The sequence below is a fragment of the Rhinichthys klamathensis genome, unplaced genomic scaffold, assembly GCF_029890125.1.
Source record: "Rhinichthys klamathensis goyatoka isolate OS25496 unplaced genomic scaffold, OSU_Roscu_1.1 h1tg000013l_1, whole genome shotgun sequence".
NCBI lineage: Eukaryota > Metazoa > Chordata > Actinopteri > Cypriniformes > Leuciscidae > Rhinichthys > Rhinichthys klamathensis.
In genome coordinates, this window is record NW_026606565.1 from 243,937 (window position 1) to 268,802 (window position 24,866).

General features: G+C 46.0%; 1 protein-coding gene across 1 annotated transcript; it reads left to right on the forward strand.

Moving 5' to 3' along the window:
- The first annotated feature begins 10,539 nt into the window (after nucleotides 1–10,539).
- ntd5 (ntl-dependent gene 5) lies at nucleotides 10,540–24,826 on the forward strand. The gene is made up of 8 exons (XM_056270623.1): nucleotides 10,540–10,698; nucleotides 11,897–12,043; nucleotides 12,175–12,366; nucleotides 17,816–17,954; nucleotides 18,072–18,148; nucleotides 19,076–19,255; nucleotides 24,072–24,269; nucleotides 24,351–24,826. The coding sequence occupies exons 1-8, from the start codon at nucleotides 10,632–10,634 to the stop codon at nucleotides 24,431–24,433; spliced, it is 1,083 nt and encodes a 360-aa protein (XP_056126598.1). The 5' UTR covers nucleotides 10,540–10,631; the 3' UTR covers nucleotides 24,434–24,826.
- The last annotated feature ends 40 nt before the right edge of the window (nucleotides 24,827–24,866 follow it).

Genomic DNA, 24,866 nt, shown 5'->3' on the forward strand with positions numbered 1-24,866 from the left:
AATATCAAATGTGTCTAATTTTAAATAAACACAAAAAACAGAGATGAAAAATTAACATAAGTAAGAAATTTACTTTTGCTATGGTTAAATAAATGGTCAGTGATATCTTCCAAAGATTTCTGAATTTTGGCGTAATTTTTTCTCTATATAGTGTTGATATGGCAACTAGTAAATGCACTAAGTTTCGTCATGCTAGCATGTGTGGAAGTATTTAAAACAAGTGTGTTACAACGTGCCCCGCTCTCCCCTACAGTAAATGAAGAGGTACTCAAATATATAAAATCATACAAAATAGGGTAGAAAGATATTTGTGAAGAAAATTAATGGGAAAAAGAATTATATATATATGCATATATATATATATGCGTATATGCTAATATAATATTTCTTGTTTCAGTTTGTTCCCCTAACAACTTATATTTATTTTTTTTCTTAGTTTTTTAAAGCAGGGATCTTATGGTCTTGGGAAGCCTGGATATAATGAGGGAGTTTTAAAAGTGTGACCTACAAAGTCATGTAAATTAATCAAATTTATATTTATATCATAAATATAATTTTTTTAGTTATGTCAAGCTAAAATGTTTAATTGGATCAAAAAAAATCTTTAATCACAAATGATTATTGGTAATAAAAAATCATAAATAATTATGGAATTTAATTATTTGTATTATTTATAATTATTTTGTTTAATTATTTCAATTAATTTATAACATTAAACATTTAATATTATAATTGATAATATTTCTATAAATATTTAAACAATTAATTTAACTCCCACTCTTTGGAACGGTAATGTTCAGTATTATGGATCTCTTATTTGATATTCTGTTCCTTTCCTTTGGTTCCTGTTTCCCTGATCTGTTATGTCCCAATTCGGCTACTATTGATTTCCACTAGAGGGCAGTCCTCTTGTCTCCTTGGGTTTCCCATCATGAAATAGAGGGAATGCATTAACGTCACTTCCCCGCCGGAACACGCCCCCCTCAGCGGAATTGTTACGAACCTCCAGTGGAACGTCCAGGGAGGGAGGAGGTTGGCAACAATAATAAAACCATTTCGGGTTGAAGGAACAAAGGATACCGATTTATCAACAAGTATGGCGTTTATTTACAACATTAAATAACCAAAAGGTACAACAGATACAAAAAGGTAAGTATCAAAAAGGTACAACAAAAAACAACTACAAACACTAGTATTTACCACCCTCTCTCCACCGAGAGAGTAAACCCCAGCACGAGGGTCAGACTTGTTACACACTACTGCACGGACTCCACTAACGCCACTGCAGTATCACCCAGCTCCGGTACGCTGTCTGTATAGAGACGTCTGTTCTCCACACACTCCTGTATCAGTCTGCCTGTTCTCTTCCCTTTGTAACAGCTCCCGCTCTCCTGCTGATTGCCAACAGGTGTGCACACTAGCTGATTGCCAATTGGAGACAGGTGTGCCCACAGGACCTGCAGAAGACAGACAAACAGCAGTACACCTGGGCAGACACACACACACACACACACACACGTAACACTCCCCCCCATAAAATCAAACTAGGGGTTTGACTAAGGATAAGGTCACAATTCACTACCACGAGAAACAGAACAAAACAAAAAACACTCCCACCTAATCTCAGACATCTCCCATCCCCCCCAGCGGATGAATAAGGAAACTTCTCACCCGCGAGACAATGCGTCGGCTATCACGTTGTCAGCTCCTTTCTTATGACGGATCTCCAAGTTGTAACCCTGCACCAACAGAGCCCACCTCATCAGGCGTTGGTTGTGGTTATACATTTGGGACAAGAAAACCAAAGGGTTATGATCTGTAAATACAACAACTGGAGAGGGGTTATAACCAACATAGACTTCAAAATGCTGCAAAGCAAGCAGCATTGCGAGGGTTTCTTTCTCTATAGTGGAGTAATTGAGCTGGTGTTTCTTGAACTTGACAGAGAAGTAGCTAACCGGATGACAGACATCTCCTTCTCCATCCTGCAACAGCACAGCACCAGCGCCGGTGGCACTCGCGTCCACCTCGAGCTTAAAGGGAAGAGAAAGGTTTGGCGCAGCCAGGACAGGGGCACAACAGAGAACAGATTTCACTGCTTCAAAAGCATGTTGACATTCGTCCGTCCACAGAAACGGAACAGTGGGACTACACAAACTAGTCAGAGGGGCGACAACTACTGAGAAGTTTTTGCAAAAACACCTGTAATACCCAGTCATACCAAGGAAACGACGGAGCTCACGTCTAGTTGTAGGGGCTGGGTAGGTTAGTACAGCAGTAACCTTGGCGTCAACAGGGCAGACCTGGCCATAGCCCACCTGCTTACCCAAGTACGTCACGGTGGCCTTTCCAAACTCGCACTTCGCTAAGTTCAGTGTCAGTGACGCTGCCGCTAACCTCTGGAACACCTCGGCCAAAATTGACATGTGACTAGTCCAATCGTCTGTGTACACTACCACGTCATCTAGGTAGACATTACAATTTGGGACAGTCCCTAATACTATATGCATCATGCGCTGAAATGTTGCAGGCGCATTTCTCAGTCCAAAAGCCATAACCGTATACTGCATGAAGTGGTCAGGGGTAACAAATGCAGAGATATCAGATGCCCGAGGGGTTAATGGCACCTGCCAGTACCCCTTCAGCAGGTCTAACTTAGTGATGTATTCCGCGGGACCAATACTATCAATGCAGTCCTCCATCCTGGGCAAAGGGAACGAATCTGGGACTGTTACTGCGTTTACCTTACGAAAGTCTGTACAGAAACGTAGCGTACCGTCAGACTTAGGGGTAAGTAAACATGGGGAACTCCATGGGCTACAGCTGGGCCTGGCTAACCCATTGCGTATTAAGTAATCAACTTCATCTTTCATAATATCTCTCTTAGCCAGCGGACAACGATAGGCATGCTGCTTTATTGGGGCAGCTGTCCCAATGTTGATATCATGATGCAGTACAGTGGTCTGGGACGGCACATCGCTAAACAGAGAGAGATGAGAAGTTATTAACAACATAACATCATCACGTTGAGCTGGGGAGAGGTAGAATAAATGTGCCTCTAGGTCGGACAAGAGCTCCGAATTGGGCAACCTACCACCCTGGTGACCTTCACCGAGTCCTGCTAAACCATCGTCAGGTTCCGCCCCGTCACAAACCAAGGAAGCAATGGTGTTGCCTGGAGCAGCAGTCTCCGGAGTTACTTCCTGCTTCACCTGAGCCGCTTCTCTGGAATGATAGGGCTTCAACATATTAACGTGACACAGGCGTTTCTTTCTTTTACGGTCAGGTGTATGAATGATGTAATCAGTTTCCGACACTTTGTTTTCCACCACATAGGGTCCTGAAAAACGAGCAGTAAGGGCAGCGCCGAGCACAGGGAGTAAAACCAATACTTGTTCACCTGGTTTAAATTGCCGTTCAACTGTTTTTCTGTCGAACCGCTGCTTCATGCCTTCTTGTGACCGAGCTAGAGCCCTCTTTGCCAGGGAGGTGGCACGGTGCAACCGCTCCCTGTTTTGGGATACAAAATCCAATACATTAACCTTCGGCAAGGAGCTAGACACCAACTGTTCCTTAAACACCTTAAGTGGTCCTCGTACGCTATGTCCAAACACAAGTTCAGTTGGACTGAACCCCAAAGACTCTTGCTTAGCATTGCGAACAGCAAAAAGCACGTACGGCACACCTTCATCCCAGTCTCTTTCTGTCTCATAGCAAAATTTCTTTAACGTGGACTTAAGCGTCTGGTGCCAACGCTCAAGTGCACCTTGTGATTCAGGATGATAAGCGCTAGACACGGAATGTGAAATTCCCAGCGCTTGCAACGTCTGACGGAAGGTCTTGGACAGGAAATTGGTACCTTGATCGGTTTGTACTACTTTTGGCAACCCAAAAGTAGTAAAGAATTTCGTTAGAGCTTTCGTGATCGTGGGAGCGGTGATGTTCCTTAATGGCACAGCCTCAGGAAAACGAGTGGACACGCACATCACAGTCAACAAAAACTGATTCCCTGACTTAGTCCTAGGCAAGGGACCAACGCAATCCACAATAACATGCTCGAATGGTTCACCAAGAGCGGGAATTGGATGCAGCGGGGCAGGAGGCACGACCTGATTTGGTTTACCAACTATTTGGCATGTACTGCAAGTTTTGCAATAGCGCGTTACATCTGCCTTAATGCCTGGCCAGAAGAAATGCTCGAGCACACGGTTGTAAGTTTTAGTGACGCCAAGATGACCCGACCACAAATGTTCATGCGCTAACCCTAGCACATGCTGGCGCCATCCCATCGGAACTACAACCTGATAAACAGTGTCACAGCCCCCATTCAGATCATCTGCCGTCCCATCCCGAGGGACCCATTTACGCATCAACACCCCATCCTCAATAAAAAAACACTGCTGACTTGAGCACCCACTAGCATCACACTCAGCTGCAGCAAAACATCTAGCCAGGGTGAGATCACTCTTTTGAGCATCGATAAGGGCTTCACGGGTTAACGGCAAGGTTTTTTTAGGAACATTGACAGAGGAGGCAACACTTACAGGACCCTTCCCGAGACCGTTCTCTGCCTCACCACTAGAGGACAACTGGTCCCCCCTAAATATAGAGGAGAATAGCGAGTCCGAGAGATCCACCCCTTGGGCCTGCTTACGAGCCTGCGCCCTAGTCAATACACTGACCGAAAAAACTTCAGGGTGCTTCTGAACCAACTCGTCAGGTTCAGTTTCAGAGATAGGAGTATCCACCACCTCGGGGTCCGGATACACTTTTCCGCCAGCAATGTCATTTCCCATGATAAAATCTACACCATCAACAGGGAAATGAGACCGAACAGCCACGGGAAAAAAACCAGATGCTAGTTTGGACTGCACATGAATGGAATGTAAAGGAGCAGGCACAAAGCTCATCCCGATACCTCGAACTACCGTGCTCACATCACAGGCAGATTGAGGGGTCAATGGTAGTACGCTAGCCAGGATGAATGAGCGTGAGCCACCTGTGTCTCTCAGCACTGTGACCGGACGCTGATCCTCAGGTTTACCTGTGAGGGATACCAGTCCCTTGGAAATAAATGGCCTGAAGCATTCATCAGGTTCCTTCAAATCCAGCTGACTACCACAGGGAGATACAGTCTTAATCAACCCGACTCCTTTTGGTGGTTTAGCCACTGGAGGCTGAGGCTTTCGTTTATACAGAGCACAATCTGCGATAAGATGGTCAGGTTTGTGACAGTAAAAACAACGCTTTTCCCCTTGTGCCCCTGAGCTAACACGATTGTTCTGAGGGTTACTAGACTTCTTTACAGGATCATCATAAAAGGATGAGTAATGTCTGACAGACGTGTTCTTGTGTGTCAAAGCGAACTCATCAGCTAGCGTGGCAGCCTGCTGCAGCGTGGTTACCTTCTGTTCGTTGAGATAAACAACAATCTTTTCAGACACACAGTTCTTAAATGCTTCCAACAGCATTAACTCGCGTACTGAGGAGAAATCATCGGCTTTACATGCAGCACACCACCTATCAAACAAAACCCCTTGTTCTCTGGCAAAATTAATGTAAGTCTGACCTAACCCTTTTCTGAGAGCCCTAAAACGTTGCCTGTATGCCTCTGGCACTAATTCATACACCTGCAGAATGGCACTCTTAACTTTTTCATAAGAGAGGCTGTCTTGCACAGACAACGATGAGCAAGCCTCCTGAGCTTTCCCTGATAGTTTACACTGTAACAGAATGACCCACACGTCCTTTGGCCAACTCAGGGCAACAGCAATGCGCTCAAATGCAGTGAAATAGCTCTCAATATCGGTTTCACGGAAAACAGGGACCAGAGAAATATGTTTACTTACATCAAAGTTACTAGAAGCGTTAGATCCTGATGACACTGTGCCGGCAACAGCGGCTGGGAACTGCGCTGACTGCAACTCCAACTCACGCATTCTTATGGCTGTTTCTGCCTCCAACTTCTTTAGCTCCAACAACCTGGTCGATTCAACTTCTAACTTTCTAAGCTCTAACTCCCTCCTGAACTGGTGCTCGCGTTCTCGCTCCTCCTTCTCCAACTGGAGTCGAGCTAAACGAACCTTCAGCCGCGCGTCTCCTCCAGAAATAGGAGAGGATTCCACGGACAACGGATCATACCTCGGCATCGTACACTGCTTATCCACGCCCTGCTTCACACCGGCGGGTGTAACTGCTGCCGCGGCGGGCAAATCTAATGAACTCAAAACACCGCTCTGCACTAACCCATCAGTCACAGCTGCCCGTAACTCTTCTTTAACAAGGGAACTAGACACAGGAAAAACATAATGTTTAGCGATAGCAAACAGGTCAGTTTTCTTACATCCATCAAGCTGCTCTAGCGTAGGGTTTGCTACAAACTCCTCTAAACTAAACACAGCCATCCTCACCACATTAGCTACCTGGCCAACACAAACTAACAATACAACGAACAACTGTACGCAGGCACGCAACAACAAAAACGCGTAGGTTACACAATAGAACAATCACATACCAGCTCCCTCCAAAGAATAACCACTTCCCCAGGACCTGCCTACCCAAAACTTAGCCTAAGCTGTCTTCTGGGGCTTGCCGGGCTCGAGGCGACTTTAAAGGCGAACTTCGGCGGCCGAGGCCCCGAAAGCCTACCCCCGACAGGGATCTCGTCCCCACCCAGGATTCGCCCCGAAAATAATAAAGGAAAAATAACAACCAAGTGCCCGATGGAAAGACTGCAGAACAGCCTAGCTAGACACTTCTAACTAGCTGGGGAAAGATTTTCTCTGGAAAGACTAGACAGCGAAAACCCACACGAAACAATTTTAACACCAATAGAAATGATAATTGCTTACCACTTTCTCCCATACAACCCGAAATGTTTGGGAAAACAGATCCCGGATGAGCCCCCAAATTGTTACGAACCTCCAGTGGAACGTCCAGGGAGGGAGGAGGTTGGCAACAATAATAAAACCATTTCGGGTTGAAGGAACAAAGGATACCGATTTATCAACAAGTATGGCGTTTATTTACAACATTAAATAACCAAAAGGTACAACAGATACAAAAAGGTAAGTATCAAAAAGGTACAACAAAAAACAACTACAAACACTAGTATTTACCACCCTCTCTCCACCGAGAGAGTAAACCCCAGCACGAGGGTCAGACTTGTTACACACTACTGCACGGACTCCACTAACGCCACTGCAGTATCACCCAGCTCCGGTACGCTGTCTGTATAGAGACGTCTGTTCTCCACACACTCCTGTATCAGTCTGCCTGTTCTCTTCCCTTTGTAACAGCTCCCGCTCTCCTGCTGATTGCCAACAGGTGTGCACACTAGCTGATTGCCAATTGGAGACAGGTGTGCCCACAGGACCTGCAGAAGACAGACAAACAGCAGTACACCTGGGCAGACACACACACACACACACACACACGTAACAGGGACTGAGTGGCAGAAGAGCTGCTGCGTGACTGGAGTTAATAGGGGAAACTGCGTTAACGCGAGTAAAACAAACTATTATCAGTTTAAACTAAAAGTTGGACTCGATATAGTGTTCCTTACAACTTATTAAAGATCCAGTGATCCATGGATATTGACATGCAGCCAGGAATCGTGTTTCCTGACATTTATATGTGCCTGATTTCGACGCCGGGGAAATAAATGAAGACAATTTGCCTGTAAACGTTTTATATAAATACAATATAGATAGGTCTAAATCCGAGTGATCACTTACATTAATGTTATACTGTATATCATCATATCGTCCAGCCCTAAAACTTGTATAGTTTTTTGTCAGTGTTTATTTAAAAACATCCAATTATGCAGAATATAGTCTGTTCTGTAGCTTTTTGCAGTCTGTAAAAATATACAGTACCTCAGATTTCTGGTCAAATCTAGTTGTACAGTCAATCGCAAACCTCTTTCCCGTTTTAGATGTGTGTTGTGTGATTTTCACGGCGTTCACACTGAAAACAAATGCTGCCGCTCGGTCTTTTTGCCACTTGTGGGCGTGACCGCATTCACTCCGGCCGACGGTGACGTCATGCGCATTCCCTCTATACACTTTCCATAACCAATAGGCGTTATGCACAGCTTCACTACTTCCTGAACTTCAGCCAGCCCTTTGTTTCCTGTCTGTCATTATTGGACAAACGGATTAATCCAGGTGTGCCTGATTATTGTTACTGAGGCCAGGCACACCTGAATTAATCAGTTTGTCCAATAATGACAGACAGGAAACAAAGGGCTGGCTGAAGTTCAGGAAGTAGTGAAGCTGTGACATAAAGCCAATTGCCTCGACTCAATATGGTCTTATCACTTCCACCTGTGTGCCATTCCCCTTGTTAACTCTGTCCATTAAGCTCTGTTTATTCAGTCATTCTCTGCGAAGTCTTGTATGTGTCACACTGCATTTCTGAGCACTCTCGCTTGTCTCCTGAGTTTTGGTTTTGACCTTCTGCCCAATTTCCTGGATTCCCCTGTTTGCCTTTGCTTTCTACCCTGTTGTTTGTTTTGGATTGTTTTCCCTGTTTTCCCTTGCCTGTCAGTCGTATGGATTACGATTTTTGATTACCGCTAATAAAAACTGTGTTTGGATCCTCAGCCTTTGTGTCTCGGAGCAGTTTGTGACATTAACATTGAATAAATATGTTTTCGTCAGATTATATTATTAATCACTCAGACCCCTTTATCTAAACCTCTCTACTTAACCGTTGGGCTTCCACACCTGCCATTGTTTGTAGTTTTTAACCGTCTTTATCTGTGTTTGTGGTTCTGATTGAATCCTCGTCCAACGCACAATGGGTTGTGGGCAACATTAGCCGTTAGAGTGTGCACGAATCTGCACTTTGGATTCTAACTGGAAAAAGTAGACCATCCGGGTATCTTTGGAATACTCATTTCAACATACTACGATATGGGACACACTGGCTGCGTCTGAATTTGCATACTCCCTTGAGTAGGTACTTATTTTGAATAATTAATTACTTCACGACCGCTAAAAAAGTATATTCTAATGTGAATGTGTGTAGTATAAATGTAATCTGGACATGCTACATTCGCAATGTTGTCATTATCATGTGACCAACCAGCGCCAGTTATGTCGCTTCACTGCCATTCATAAATCCTCTCCTGTGGCCTCATGGGATATTAAAGTGTCCATCATATGCACACTTCAGAATTTTGCTGGAAGATGTAGGTCATCTGGGTACTTTTTGCGATGGTTGTTGATTTAATTACGCACGTGTCTCTAGTTTTGTTAATTATCTAGTCCTGTGTATTTAAGCCCTTTTAGTTTCCTCAGTGTTCGGTCATTTCTTTAGTTTATGTGGTTGTGTGATCTATTTGTATAGTTAATAAAGTCTGTTCTTGCTTTGTTCTCCATCGTTCATGTACTTCATTACTGCAACCCTACTTGCCACTCCTAGTTTATGTGAATGGAAAAGTTTGAAAATGAGCATAAATATCAGAAATATCTTGGGGGTCTTCAAATATTGTCTTCGACAATTGCAGGCCTTGGAGTCAGAAAGGTCCACTGCTCTAGGAACCTTTTTCAGGGTATTTGAAAAATCTTATTGTGCTCTCAAGGTCAAGTAATATTTCAAGTGCATCAAAACCCTTTTCCTGTGATGAGGAAGTCTTTAGACAAAGAGCTTGATGGCTCTTGCATGGATTTATGGGTCCAAATTAGCATGTTCTACAAAGAACTCTGCCTTTTTTTAAAAGGTGCCAATAGGTTTACCAAAGGATTCTGCTGGGCAAACCCAGGAATCCCAAAGTGTAGTTTATTGTCCAGACGTAATCTAAGCACATGTAGACCTCACCTCAGTGTCCTCACAGAAAGGGGAGAGGAACAGACAGGGAAATCAACATTCAGTACACATGAAGGCCTTAGTGAGTTGCCTCCAATCTTCCAAAAACAATAAACATTGTCCAATATGCTCTTCAGAGTACTCTTATAGTACTTTTATCTTTATTCCTTAAGATATTTATTATGGAAGAGTTTACCCTTTCTGACCAGTAAACAACAGCTTATGTATGTTCATCCTTGAGAGATAAAGAGGTTTGTTTCATTCACTGAGTGTGACATTCATCAAAAGGGTGAGATAAATCAGTGGACGTAGCCTGAATGTGATTGTTTGTTGGTTTAGCTGGTCGCTCTGTGTGGGAGCGTGTCACGTTTATCTGTCAAAGTGTGTATTTACTCTTGCTAAAGGAAGTTGGTTCCTTTCTGTCTTATAGGATGCTGAGTTTAATTGTGGTGTGTTGAGATGTGTCGGCTCACTCTTGCCGTTTAACAGACACTTTGTTACAGTATTCGACTTGGCACTGTGCGTCTGTATGTGGAGAAGAGTGTATCCACGAGGCCTGTCATTTGATGTGGGTGTAAGTGTTCGAGCTCTTTTGGCATCGATGGAATTGGGTGAAAGGTCTTTTTTCTGCGGAATTCTACCCAGTATTCAAAACACTCAATACGATCCAGATGTGTGTGTGCATGTATGGCAGCTCCACTCCTCCCTCGCCATCACACCATCACAATACCCCCTCCTCCAGACTCTCCCCCATCTTTATATTCCCCCTTCTATCTCACTACCTCTTTCATAACCTCTAAAGTAAGTGTCAGGGAAAGATGGAGCGATCTCTGCTTGTGTCTCTTCTGTGTGTGTGGGCCCTCAGCAGCCTGGCTGCAGCATCAGGTGAGAATGAAAGGATTATGGATGGCTTTCCATGTAAAACTGTTTTTTTTTTTTATGATTTGTTAATGAATATTGAATGAATGACAGCTCATTTGATAGATTTTTGCCTTAGAGACTCTAGTTCAGTATTTATTATTCATATTTTGTATTTAAAGATACATTTTGAGTCTCCATTTCATTGTTTATGAAATTTATATTCAGCCAAAAATTAAAATTCAGTCATTATTTACTTAACTGTATGTTACTCCCAAACTGCATGGTTAATTTATTCTGTGCAACACATAATACATTTTGAAGAATCATTCAACTGTTTTTGCCAATACAATGAAAGTCAATGGGGTCCAAAACAACTTCAGACTCCACTGACTTTTACTGTAGGATAAAAAAAAATTGACATTAAAAAACCCTAAAAAATTGTGTTATACATACATGTTAATTTGATCATTTTCTACTATCATCCCCTCCCTTTCACATATTGCCTTGAGAATCTGTTTCTTAGAGCTAGTTTTCCATGAAATACGGAACACACACACACACACACATGCAGTAGCCTATATCATCTTCTTTTTCAGCTCAAAATCAATGCTTAATCAGAAATGCATTATTATGTTAAGCTCTTTCATTCTACAACTAATATCCTGTTTAATTGTGAGCTTGAAACATTCCTGTTTATGGGTGGGCTAAATCCATAACACTGTCTGGTTTATGTGGATGTATTGTGTTAAACACCTGGTTCAGCTCGTGGGCAGACTGCCAAACATTTAACAGCCTGCTCTTTTATGGCATGGATTAAATAGTTAGACAGACAAATGTATCCTGTATTTAAAATGTGTTGATGGCATGACACTATATGGCATGGACTCCCTTATGCTCACCAAGGTTGCATTAATTTGATCAAAATACAGTAAAAACAGTAAAATTGTGAAGTATTACATTACACTGACGACTGGAGTAATGATACTGAAAATTCAGCTATACCATCACAGGAATAAATTACACCTTAAAATATATTAAAATAGGAAACCATTATTTTAAATTGTAAAAAATATTTCACAATTGTTGTTTTTACTGTATTTTTGATCAAAATGAATGCAACCTTAAGCATAAGAGACTTATTTTCACACATGGTAGTATGTGTGTCAGCCCACCTGCCTGTGAAACAAATTATGATCTGCATATTGTCTTTATTTCTGTATAGTGGATGTAACAGAACAGTGTCCAGAGAGAATACTGGGTAATGAGAGAAGGCAAACATGCCCAAAAAAGTGTCAGCAAGATAAAGACTGTGGCAACAAACGTCAGTGTCTCTGCGACGGGCAGTGTGGACTCAGCTGTGTGGCCCCAGGTCAGAGCAAGAAACCCCATAATGCATTTGTTATGAAACATAAAAGCAAATAAACCAAAAAAATTTACTAAATCTATAATATATTATAAGGCAGTGTTCACAGTTTTCATGTGAGTATTCTTTGTGAACAGGTCGTACGTGTCCGTGGCCTCTCCCACCTGCAAAAAATTCGGATGTAGTTCTCCTTTCCCCTTTGCCCTCTTTCTCCGCTCTGCTAGAGGTTCGTTGTAAGCCTGGGTACACCATGCATAACGGGCTGGACGCTACAATACGCCGCTGCCAGGGTGACCGGCAGTGGAGTGGAGATGAGCCTGTTTGTACAGGTAGAAAGGAGTAAACATTTAAACTGTTATGTATTTTTTTTTACTGTTTTTACAAAACATATTGTTTCAAAGCAGCTTTACAGAAAATGACATCAGTCCTGTTGGGTCAGGTTGACCTTATCTTGTTTGTAAAGTTATTAGCAATATTATGGTGGTGATATTTAGCGCAGCCAGCCATGAATGTGAGAAAAAAAGAGAAATATGTGTCAGTGTCTGCATAATAATGCATTTTTGGTTGCATGAATATTATGGAACAAAAGCTTGGAGCTTGTGGACCTGGGTCAGCGCTTATTTCTGGATGGTGAGGTTTTAGTCTAAAGACTCCAGCTCTGTGAAGAGGAGGCGTAAATCGGCAGAGCTCCAGGCTGCAGCATTTCCAGTATCACCCCCTCTGCAACACATGCACACATTCAAACACTCATTTCCTGGAGTAACATGAGAGGTATTTCTAGGAATGAGCTGTCAAAAGAGCCGAGGTGTGGGCGTTTGGGGTCTGTGAGATCTGTCCTGCAATACTCTATTATCTGCAGATCAGTGACATGGAATATTTAACAAGCAGAGACAGGCATGTATATATGCCGGATTCACACACAAAGTTCAAGCGCATTCAAAGCTGAATTCATTTACAATGGAAGTTTGGTGTGTGTGCATGTTGACTGTATGATTTCCTCCCCCTTCATTAATCAGTCATCCTCACAAAAGAGGGAGAGATTCGATACATACTGTAACTGCATGAGTCAACTGCACAGGAGGGAATCTGAGAACAGCTTGTTCCAGATTTTTCTGACAAAACTCAAAATGAAGACGCACATTCTGTCCATCCATCATCTGGGAACCTGCTCAGCCACGTGGTGACCTGTGAATCCATTTGTTAACCCTATTTACCAATCTGTTCATTCACCAAGTCATGTATTGTGTGTTACCACATCTAGTGCAGTGGATAAAAGCCCCATGCCATTATCCACAGGGTCATCCATTCGGATTCCTTTTCCGACTATGTATCAAAAATCAGGGAAGCTGAATAACGGAGGGCTTTTGACCGTAAATTCTCTTCCCTTACACCGTCTAAGCTCTTGTTTTGAACTTATACGGTGAAAAAAGCCATTTACCACCCCTAAATCATGCATGAGAACCATTTAAATGATACAAACTTGCGTTTGCTTGCAAAACTTTTGTATTTTTTCGCTAAAGTATTGCGTTTCCTTGAAAAACGTTTATGGTTACTCATGTAACCCTGATTCCCTGAGATAACGGGAACGAGCATTGAGTCAGTTTTAGCTGAAGCTTATGGGGAAAACAAAAAAACAAATGGCGTTTCAGCCCACCAAAAAGGGCGGGGTTGACTGCCTATATAAGTCACGCAGAAACGTCGTCAGTCAGAATCTTTCGACTGAGGAGCAGCTAGCATGACTCGCCGGGCAGCAAAGGTAGCACGGCAAGCTACGTAATGCTCGTTCCCGTTATCTCAGGGAACCAATGTTACGCGAGTAACCATAAACGTTCTTTCGATACAGTTCACTCGCATTACGCTCAATTCAGGGCCCCTAGACCAGCTGCATAGAGAGAGGCTCAAACCGTGGTTGGAGCCTGCTACACAGTCCATAAGTGTCTGATACTGACAACACCCATGCTTGAAGAGCAGGGATGTCCATGATGTAAAATCTGACAAAGGTGGACGGTGAGGACCAGCCAGCCGCTGGAGAGATATGTGCGATAGAGACTCCCCTGGACCACGCCCAAGAGGAGGCCACGCTGAGACTGGTTCCAAGGGACCAGGGCTCTGACACAGCCGTGGGTCACCTTGAGAATGTGTCGGCCTATGTGCCACACATGGGGTGAGACGAGACCTTTTAACCAGAGCTGGAGTGGTCACATGTGGAGCAGGGCCAGCAGAATGATAGAGGAAGCTGCTGCCATGAGGCCCAGCAGCTTTTGAAACCTCTTGAGGGGGTGAAAGGACCCCACTTTGGACGAGGTGGCCATGCTCCTGATTTTCAAGGCGCGTTCTTGTGAGAGCTAAGCCTGCATTTGGGCTGAGTCGAAGAGCGAAATTTGTTGGCTGGGGAGCAGCAAACTCTTGCCAAAGTTGACCCTGAAGCCCAAGTCCTCTAGATGGCTGAGGAGCTGAGATCTATGGGTGCATAGCTCTTGTGTCGATTGGGCTATAAGTAGCCAATCATCGAGATAGTTGAGTATTTTGATTCCATTCTGTCTCAGAGGGGAGAGAGCCGCTTCTGCGCACTTCGTAAAAGAACGCAGAGCTAGAGAAAGTCAGAAAGGAAGGACTGTATATTGGTATGCCACCCCCTCGAATGAAATCTCAAGAACAGCCTGTAATGGGGGGCTATCTGTATTACTAATAAGCATCTTTCAGATCCACTGATATAAACCAGTCCCCGGGGCGAACTTGTGCAAGGATTTGTTTGATAGTTAACATTCTGAAGGGCCATCTGGTGAGTGCGCGATTCAGACATCTCAGATCGAGGATAGGCCTTAGGCCGCCATTCTTCTTGGGGACGAGGAAGTAGCGGCTGCAAAAGCCTGACTCGCTGCGTTCTGTGGGGACTTTCTCCATGGCACCTTTTTCCAGCATAGACCAGTGGCGGCTGATGAAAAATATCTTAGGTCGGGCTGCGCCATATTCAGTCAGTTTCAATAGTCTGGTGGTAACCAGGGGAGCCAGGTCTTTTAGCATTGTGGCTCCCAGGTTGTGGAATGCTCTTCCTCAAGACATCCGTCAAGCATCCACCCTTCTCTCCTTCAAAAACCTCTCTGAATATTACTCTTCAGCACAGTCTGTAAATTCTACCTTGTTATAGATATGTTATTTGTTTAAATCCCTCTTTGTTTGTATCTTTAACCTCTCTTTGTAAAGCGACCTTGGGTGTTGAAAATGCCCTAGCACCCTCTATTGGCCAGCCGCCCCTGGCATAGACTAAAAGTCAGCTCTGAGGACATGCGAACTGAGATCGTCTGAGACCGATGTTTGAATCATGCCCCTGAAGCGGGGCGGTCTACGAGCGAATTGGAGCAACCTCGTTCTATTATCCCCAAAATCCAGCTCAACACTCCGGGGATGGCCTGTCATGCCTGGAGTGGAGTGGCAAATGGTTGAAGTACTACAGCCTGTTTCCCGTGCTAGGGCGGGAGAACAGCACCTGTTACAGCATTGAGAGGAGGAAATTTTTTCTTTTTGTGAAAATATACTAATTTTATTTGGTTCACTATAACAGCGAGAAGGAGTTTGGGTGCGCAAACTGGTGGGACGGGCCCAGAACCGGCAACAATTACATCAATTCTAGCGCCCTGAACTGAAGAGGGGACTGGAAGACGAGCACGCTTTGAGGGTGGTCCGGCCTCGGTGGGACTTAACCTTTTTCTCCGTTCTGAGGCATCAGGACTGCTTCGGCTGCACGGGGTCCAGCTCTAGCTTGGGGCGAAGCACTTGATGCTTCAGATATGGGTAGCATTTGGCTGGGCGGAGGATTTGCTTGACTTCCGGCTGGGGCTGGACGGGCGCTGAGACTGGCCTGGGTCGCTGCTGGGTTGGCGGGGCCGTCTTGGAGTGACTGGAGGCAGTGGTGGAGCTGGTTCTTTTAGGCAAGAAGTTATGCATAGCTTGCGATGACATCTGGGCCTTGATGTAGCATTCCGCGAAGCCGTCCACCGCGGAGGCAAACAGGCCCGATGGGGAGACGGGGGATCAAGAAGAGTCCTGTCGGCATCCTTAATCTCAGTGAGACTGACCCACAAGTGGCGCTCCAGCACCACTAGACTGGCCATAGCGAAGAGGAACAGTGGAGGCGTGCCACGTCTTAGTTAGTTCCTGGTGGACCTCCGGAAAGAATGGGGCTGGACACTGGCGAGGGTCCTGCTGGCGCCGTCCTGGCTGCAGGAACCATTCGTTGAGTCGGCTGCGGGCGGGCTCTTCTGGGGCCGACCAGTCCAAGCTGAGCTCTTCGACAGCTTTAGTGAGGACTCGCAAAAGCTCTGAGTCCATGCAAGGCCGTGCTTTACCACAGTTTATGCGACAGGGGGGCGGAGTCATCACTGGAGTTCGTCCACTCTTCGCAGTCAGAGGCAACCAGAGACATAGAGTCTAGTTCTTCCTCAGACCCACCAAATGAGACCATGCCACTCGCACCAGATGAGGGGCGTTGATCCTTGTGGGTGAAGAACACAGGTGACTCGTGACGGTGAGGGGAGAGCGAGGCACACAGGCGCTGGGCCGATGTGAACTCGATTCCGCCTTGCTGCTCAGCCTGGCGGCTCCATTTCTTCTTTCACCTCGACTCGAGAGGGGAAGGAGATGTGGAAGTGGCAGGATTGCTGAAGAGCTCTATCCGGGCGCTCAGCGTCACAAGATTCAGCTTCTTGCAGTGCGGGCAGCTTGAGTCTAGAAGTGCCACCTCGGCATGGGCCCAGGCAAGAAGTGCACTCAGAGTGCTCATCTAGAGTAGGCAGCTAGGTGAGCCCTGTACAAGCCACATTCACGACATGACAGACATTTAAAACAATGTCGCTGAAATTTGCCTTTAAAAGTTTTTCTTTTATTTAACCTTCGGATGGCAGCAGTGGAGACACTCAATCAGCTTGCTTGCAGCGCACTGTGCAGTCAGCTTGCTTGCAGAGCGTCTTGTTTCGCTGCGAGGCTCGTTCGACAGCAAGTAGCGAATAGAGGCTTCAGTCTTCTTCGGAACAGCGAGATGATCTTCGCGCTGAAGGAAAGATTCTGACTGATGACATTTCTGTGTGACTTATATAGGCAGTCAACCCCGCCCTTTTTGTCGGGCTGAAATGTCATGCACAGACATGAACCAATCAGGCTTCAGGATTCTGAGAAAACAGGCGTTTTCCTCATAGGTGTCAGCTTACGCACCAAAGTAATTTTTTAATCTTCTAACTCCTTCAGTATTTGGCGCAGATGTTCTACGGATTTTTGGCTGTTTTTGATTAGCCTATTATTTCTTAGGAAACAATAACTGTTTTACTAATCAAAGTCACCCAATCAAAGTTGTGGTGCAACTAACATACAGTAACATGCAGAAAAAAAAACATAAAACATGAAATGATATCACAGAGAGCCCCCTTGCAGACCCTCATGACTGTGTGTCAAGGTCAATCAGTCTCTTGTAATATCAGATAATTTTACCATTTTATGACAAACAAGGTTAGTTCAGATTGTAAAATGTCAATGGACACCCCAAAAACGTGATATGTATGAATTAATAATTCATGATATTTGAATTAAAAATGGAAAATATGTTACTACTTTTTACTTGTTTTATTTACTTGTTTTCACTTTCCTGAAAATGACATAAAGGTTATTCAAAGCAATAAGAAACACAAACACAAAGTGTACATTTCAAAGGACTTGACCAAATCAATTTAGCATTTAAATGCATACTCAGGTCAAGAGATAAATAAGCTATTTTGATTTTTCCACCAGCCTCCCCAGGTGGAGGTCTTACAGCAGATCCGGTTCTGGTGCCTGAGGTGTCCTGTTCTTTGCCTGAAGATGATGATCTGCTCTCTGTGCAGGGCAGTGCTGCTGTGGGATTCACCATCCAGTATCAATGTGCATCTGGGTGAGATTGAAGAGAAAAAATAAAACTCGAAAGAGAAATCTGTGACTGATATACAACAGAATGTCTCTTTTTATTATAGTTATGCAATCTACACAACTCGTCCTTTTCCCCATACAGATCTGTGCTGATTGGAAATAGTGAGAATATCTGTCACGAGAACCAGACATGGCAATACCCTCACCCCATCTGTCGCCGTAAGTGTGTGTGTGCATGAGTGTGTGTGTGTCTACACATCCTCCTCCGCATGGGAATGACTGAGACAGAGATCTTGCTAAAAGGAAATAGCGGCAGGTGTATTAGAATGTATGCTTGAGTGGAAGATGTTGATTCAAACTGCTAAAGAGATATTGTGTAGCAACACTTGCACAAAATGGTACAAAGTAATGAAAGAGAGATGAGAGGGACAGCGGGAGAGAGAAGAGCAATAAAGACTGTGTGGGTTTGAGAGTAGGCGGATAGGGCACTATGTGTAAATGATTTTTTTGAGTGTGTAGAGCTAGTGGAGCTTCACTAAAATGCCGGTTTCACTAAATTATTCTGGTGCAATGATGCCCCCTGTTGGATCAACATAATTTTTGCAGCCATGTTCCTGGATCAACATCTTTGCTGATCCTGGAACAACATTCCAATCAACCAATCGGATTTGAGGGTTTACCGTTTATGTCAAAGGACATCAATTTAGGGATACGTTATTGGTATGGGTTTGGTTTAACTAAATTTTCAGACAGGAATGTTGTTCCAGGATCAACAAAATATATTGATTCAGGAACATGTCATACTTGGAAAAATCATGATGACCATAAAAACTTTACAGCTCAAATAATACACACATTATAACATTTCTACACTTTAACATAAACACATACTCCCGGTTTCACAGACAAGGCTTAAGCTAGTTCCGAATCCAGACTAAAATGCATGTTTAAGCTGTCTGTGAAACTGGGCCATAAACATTCAAATAATTTGCTACTTGTAGCATATAATCAACATTGTGCCACAATGATGTCGATTGAGCACAGGATTATTCCTTTAAGAGTTTTCACATTAGACTTAATAAGGTTTTTAAACTGTAATTCTGCAAGCATATTTATGTATAAGTGTGTGCATATGTTTGTTACCAGGTGTGGTTTGTCCTCCTCCTAAGGAGGTTGATCGTGGACACCTGGTGGCTGTCCAGAGAAATGAATATGAAGTTGGTGACACAATTTATTACCTTTGCAAGAAAACCTTCTTTTTGGATGGACCAAATCAAGTGACTTGTCTACCTAATGGGACATGGAGTGCAGAGCCTGCTTGCCGGGGTAAAAAAAGCTGGTAACAACACAATACATTCAGTCATCATGGCTGTGTTGAACTTTTACATTAAGCATTTTTATTTTCTTCAATGTAAGGTTTGGAGTGTTTTGGTTCTCTTACGAGAGGTTCTCTCGTATTGCGTAAGTTTAGCTTACGCTACGGGAAAGATTCATCTTCTCGAGATATTGAAGCCAAAAATTATCCTTAATTTTGTATATGTTGTCAACACAGTGCAGCAGCTAGCAGACCTAGAGCGGGCATTCTAGCGCGCTCATAGGCTGCTCTGCGGGAACTGCACAGCCTACCAGTGAGCCAGACGTGACGTCACGTCCAATCGAGGGCACTCGCGCTCTCGCCGCGTCCTAGCCCGCCAGAACGGGCGTGGCTTAGCATATATAAGCGGGGCTCGGAGGCTGATTCTCTGATTTTCATCTCTTCAGCGAAGCTGCTCGCATCGCTGGACCTTGAGAAGCCGCCGCCGTTGAAACAGCGTCAAACCCAGCTAGGACAGTGACTGAGGAAGCCGGTCGCCGGAGATAGCTGTTCCATCCTAGCTTCGCATAGCGAGGAGTGGTCGAGCTCTCAACGCTCCGCCTCCTCTTCTATTCAGGAGTCTGGGAGAACACGCGCTGGAGCGGAAGCCGAACTGATGCGCCTTCTTTCGCAGGCCGTCGACCGCCTCGGGCTCGAGTGGTCACCGCCTCAGGAGCCCGCCCCCAACAGGCTTGATGGCTGCTTTCGTCAGAGTCGCCACCGTCAAGTGCCCGCTTCCAGGCCCGCGCCCTTCCTCCCTGAGCTGCACTCGGAACTGGCTAAATCGTGGAATGCCCCTTTCTCCGCGAGGCTTCATTCCTCTGTCTCCGCGTCGCTCTCCCAAGTGGACGGCGCCGCTGAGAAGGGATACAGCTCTATTCTGAAGGTCGAGGAAGCTGTCGCAGCGCACCTTTGTCCGCCCTCCGCGAGATGGCAGAAAGTCTGCCCTACCATCTAAAGCCTGCAGGACCACATCTGCCCTTGTCGGTCGCGCTTACGCCGCCGCCGGACAAGCAGCTTCCGCCCTGCACTCAATGGCTGTTCTGCAAATTCGCCAAGCCGATCTCCTCCGTGAGTGGGACGAGAAAGGCCGGGACCCAGCTGCCGTTACGGACCTGAGGAGCATGACGGATCTCTCCCTTCGCGATACTAAGTCTGCGGCCCAGGCCCTGGGGAGATGCATGGCCTCGTTAACTGTAACTGAGAGGCACCTTTGGCTGACGCTGGCTGACATGAGAGAGTCTGAGCGATCCGTTTTCCTCGACGCCCCTCTCTCACCCTCCGGTCTCTTCGGCCACGCAGCGCCCAGCTCAGCCCAGACAGAACAGCCAGTCTTCGCAGCGACAGGGCGGCCGCCCTAGATCATGCTCAGCTAACCGCAACAGGCCCCACCCCCCACGAGGGCCTCGGCCGAAGATCGCGTTGAAACCTGAGCACGCGAAGCCCTCCTAGCACCATCAGGAGGAAAAAGACGGTCGTGTCTCGCCGCGGCCGGACCACCGTCAAAACTTCTAGCCCTGTCAGTCCCCTCATCCCAGGCTACTGCAGTGGATCATTTAGCAGTCAACGAGTCGGTTACACAACCCGCTCGCCTGAACACAAACGCCGTTTTTACGGCGACCCAGAGAAATCTCATAAAGAGCAAGTTATCCATCACCACAGTGCGCAGTCCCACATGAGCCACAATATAAACGTAAGTCTTGTGCCCGCTCACAAGCGCTCACGCTTACTGACACGCGCTTCGCCAGTGCTGTTAAACACACGCCACAAAGCGCAAGCTCATGCCGGTCAATCTATGGTTGTAAGTCACGCGTCCGCCCACGAGCGCCCGCGCTTACAAGCCTGCACGCCTCTCAAGGCGCCGCTCGCGCATCACAATGAACACAAAGACCGTTCAAAATGCTTACAACCAGACAACTCCTCCCGCACATTCGCCAGGGGGACTGGTTTATATCTCTCGATCTGAAAGATGCCTATTTCCAGATTCAGATAATACCCCGTCACAGGCCATTCTTGAGATTCTCCTTCGACGATCGGGCTTATCAATACACCTTCCTGCCGTTCGGCCTGTCCCTAGCACCCCGTACATTCACGAAGTGAATGGACGCGGCTCTCGCCCCCTTGAGAACTCAGGGCATGCGGATTTTGAACTATCTGGACGATTGGTTGATTCTAGCACAGTCAGAGACAAAGCTATTATCTCACAGAACTGCGCTTCTCAGCCATCTGAAATGCCTAGGTCTCACGGTCAACTGAACCAAGAGCTCATTACTGCCCAGTCAGTCAATTTCCTTTTTAGGAATAGAACTGGACTCAGTGACCATGACGGCTCGCCTGTCTACACAGCGCAACTGGCCATGTCATTCACAGCGGGCAGCGTTTCCCCTCTGAAAAAATTCCAGAGGATGCTAGGCTTGATGGCTTCAGCCTCGGCGGTACTCCAGCTAGGTTTACTACGCATGCGCCCGCTACAGCACTGGCTGGCCGCGCGTGTGCCACACCGAGCTTGGAGGTCGGGTCGCGAGCGGATCAGAGTGACTCAGAGCTGTATCACAGCTCTGCAGCCCTGGTCAGCGGCCGACTGGTACCAGAGAGGAGTGACTATGGGGCCGGTCTCATACAGGAAGGTCATCTCGACGGACGCCTCCAACTCAGGTTGGGGCGCCACCCTCGAGGGCAGACCAGTTGTCGGCCTGTGGTCAGACCGGGAAAAACTCCTCCATATAAACTGTCTGGAAATGATAGCGGTCGAGAACGCGCTGAAACGCTTCCTCCCGCTCATTCAGGGCCACCATGTTCTAGTCCGCTCGGACAACATGTCTGTGGTGTCCTATTTAAATCGCCAGGGATGCGTCAGATCCAGGAACCTCTGCAATCTGGCGGAACGCCTCCTCGTTTGGTTCCAGCACCATCTGCGCTCACTGAGAGCTGCACATGTGCTAGAGCACCTTCTACCAGAAGGCTCTACGCGTCCAAATGGTCTGTGTTCTCTAAGTGGTGCACTAACAAAAACCTTGATCCGTGAATGTGTGGGGTCCCGCGGCTGCTCAGTTTCCTTTAAGAGCTGCTGGATAGGGGCAGATCCCCCTCCACGCTCAAAGTCTATGTGGCGGCTGTTGCAGCATTCTCTGAATCAATGCACGGCCAGTCAATAGGCAGAAACGAGCTTATCATCCGCTTCCTCAGAGGAGCCAGAAGGATGAACCCCCCGCGCCCTCCCTCGGTTCCTATGTGGGACCTTTCACTGGTCCTAGAGGCCCTGAAAGCATTCCCCTTTGAACCCCTGGACACAGCGGACCTGAAATACCTGTCGCTCAAAGCTGTTTTTCTGATCGCACTGTCATCAGTCAAACGCGTGGGGGATTTACACGCGCTGTCTGTAAGCGCGTCGTGTCTTGAGTTTGGCCCGAATGACTCTAAAATCATCCTCAAGCCTAGACATGGTTACGTTCCCAAAGTGGTCGGCACCCCATTCAGAGCACAGGTCATTTCTCTATAGGCTCTGCCAGCATCCGATAGTGAAAATGATGTTAATCTCCTCTGCCCAGTCAGAGCTCTGAGATTGTACATTACGCGCTCCGCCCCATTCAGGCGCTCTGAGCGGCTGTTTGTTTCGTTTGATGGGTGCACTAAAGGTCTCGCCTCCTCGAAACAGAGCCTGTCCAGGTGGATAGTAGATGCAATCGCAGCCGCTTACACGGCAAAAGGTCTGCAGTGCCCCTTGGGCATCAGGGCTCATTCCACTAGAGGCGTGGCCTCGTCGTGGGCATGGGCAAGTGGAATTTCCATTCTAGACATATGTGTGGCGGTGGGCTGGTCCTCTCCGTCCACCTTTGTCAGGTTTTACAACCTAGAAGTTCCCGCCCTGCAGGCGAAACTGCTGTCTGTTTAAGTGAGAGGCTAGCCCTGTCCAGATACTATCATGCGCAGACTACCCTCACGTGAATTCAGCTCTTCTGGTTGAGCTGCACTGTTTCAGGTTATGTGCTATATATGCCTATACACCGGCCACACACGGCCGCTCTGTATTGCCTGTCAGTGCTTGTTTACACGCGCTTATACGCTCATGGTACTCGCGCTTATGCTCGCGCTTATGTACATGCGTGTTATTCCCACTTTCTGGGTTCACAGAAGTGTTGTGACTCATGAGGTGGATGCGGGCGTGCACGGCATGGACAATGGGTTCCCGTAGCGTAAGCTAAACTTACACAATACGAGAGAACCTCTCGTAAGAGAACGATACTGGTTACTAACGTAACCTCGGTTCTCTCTAGAAGAGGGAACGAGTATTGCGTAACCTGCCGTGCTAAACGCCACAAGCGCTATTTCGCTTCAGTCGATGAAAACCAGAGAATCAGCCTCCGAGCCACGCTTATATACGCTAAGCCACGCCCATTCTGGCGGGCTAGGACGCGGCGAGGGCGCGAGTGCCCGCGATTGGACGTGACGTCAGGCTCACTGGTAGGCTGTGCAGTTCCCGCAGAGCAGCCTATGAGCGCGCTAGAATGCCCGCTCTAGGTCTGCTAGCTGCTGCACTGCGTTGACAACATATACAAAATTAAGGATAATTTTTGGCTTCAATATCTCGAGAAGATGAATCTTTCCCGTAGCGTAAGCTAAACTTACGCAATACTCGTTCCCTCTTCTAGAGAGAACCGAGGTTACGTTAGTAACCAGTATCGTTTCCAGCCGTGAATAATAAACCTCCTTTCCTTTTTGTCATGAGACTCATGACCAATATCTCCCATCATTCTCTTCTCCATTTCTTTCCCTTGCCCTTCCGATCAGCCCGTTGTCCAGTCCCAGCTCAACGCAGCAGGGTGATTGTGGGAGCACTAAAGCGCTGGCCATATGATCTGACGGATGGTGTGGTTGCCCATGGAGAGAATGTGACATTTTTCTGTAAACATACAGAAAAACATTGCAGCTTCACTGCCACAGAGGTCTGCGTAGATGGACAGCTCAAGGCACCTAGTTGCTACCTTGGTACACAATTTCCACCACATTTATACATATAATACTTAAAAATAACCCTGAATCACCTTCATCTACCTCTTTTCTCTTTAGACCCTACCTGGCTGCAGTTCAAGCTCTTCCCTCATCGACTGGTTTCTGAGATTGATGCATGTGATCCTGCTGACCTTCAGTAAACACATCAAATTATGACAGCATATTTTATATGTTGGCACACACAGTTCTCTCCTCACTTTGGAGGAGAGAAACAATTGTTTTATTAATGTGCCTCTAGATTTTTATTTTGGACCGGATCTCCGGATCTCATAGTTATGCCTCATTTAACTCTTCTCTCTTCTATTTTGTATGTTGCATTGACAAAGTTACCTTAAACTGAGTTTGTATCATATCTGATGTATGCAGACACCCTCACTTGCTTGAGGTCGCGATTGTCATAAGCTGCTATCTTTTGTTGTGTTTTGTGGCCATACTAAGTGTAAAAGTGCTTTTTTAGTTATAGCATTTATGTTTATCTTGTTATAATATTTAATTTCTTTGTTAAAGGGATAGTTCATCCAAAAATGAAAATTCTGTCATCATTCACTCACCCTCAAGTTGTATGAGTTCCAA

Bases quoted from the DNA above. Each gene is read 5' to 3' on its own strand.
- ntd5 (XM_056270623.1), top strand. From the start codon at position 10,632: ATGGAGCGATCTCTGCTTGTGTCTCTTCTGTGTGTGTGGGCCCTCAGC. The intron at 12,367-17,815 runs GTAGAAAGGAGT...TTTTTCCACCAG, and splicing joins AGATGAGCCTGTTTGTACAG to CCTCCCCAGGTGGAGGTCTT. The intron at 17,955-18,071 runs GTGAGATTGAAG...TTCCCCATACAG, and splicing joins CAGTATCAATGTGCATCTGG to ATCTGTGCTGATTGGAAATA.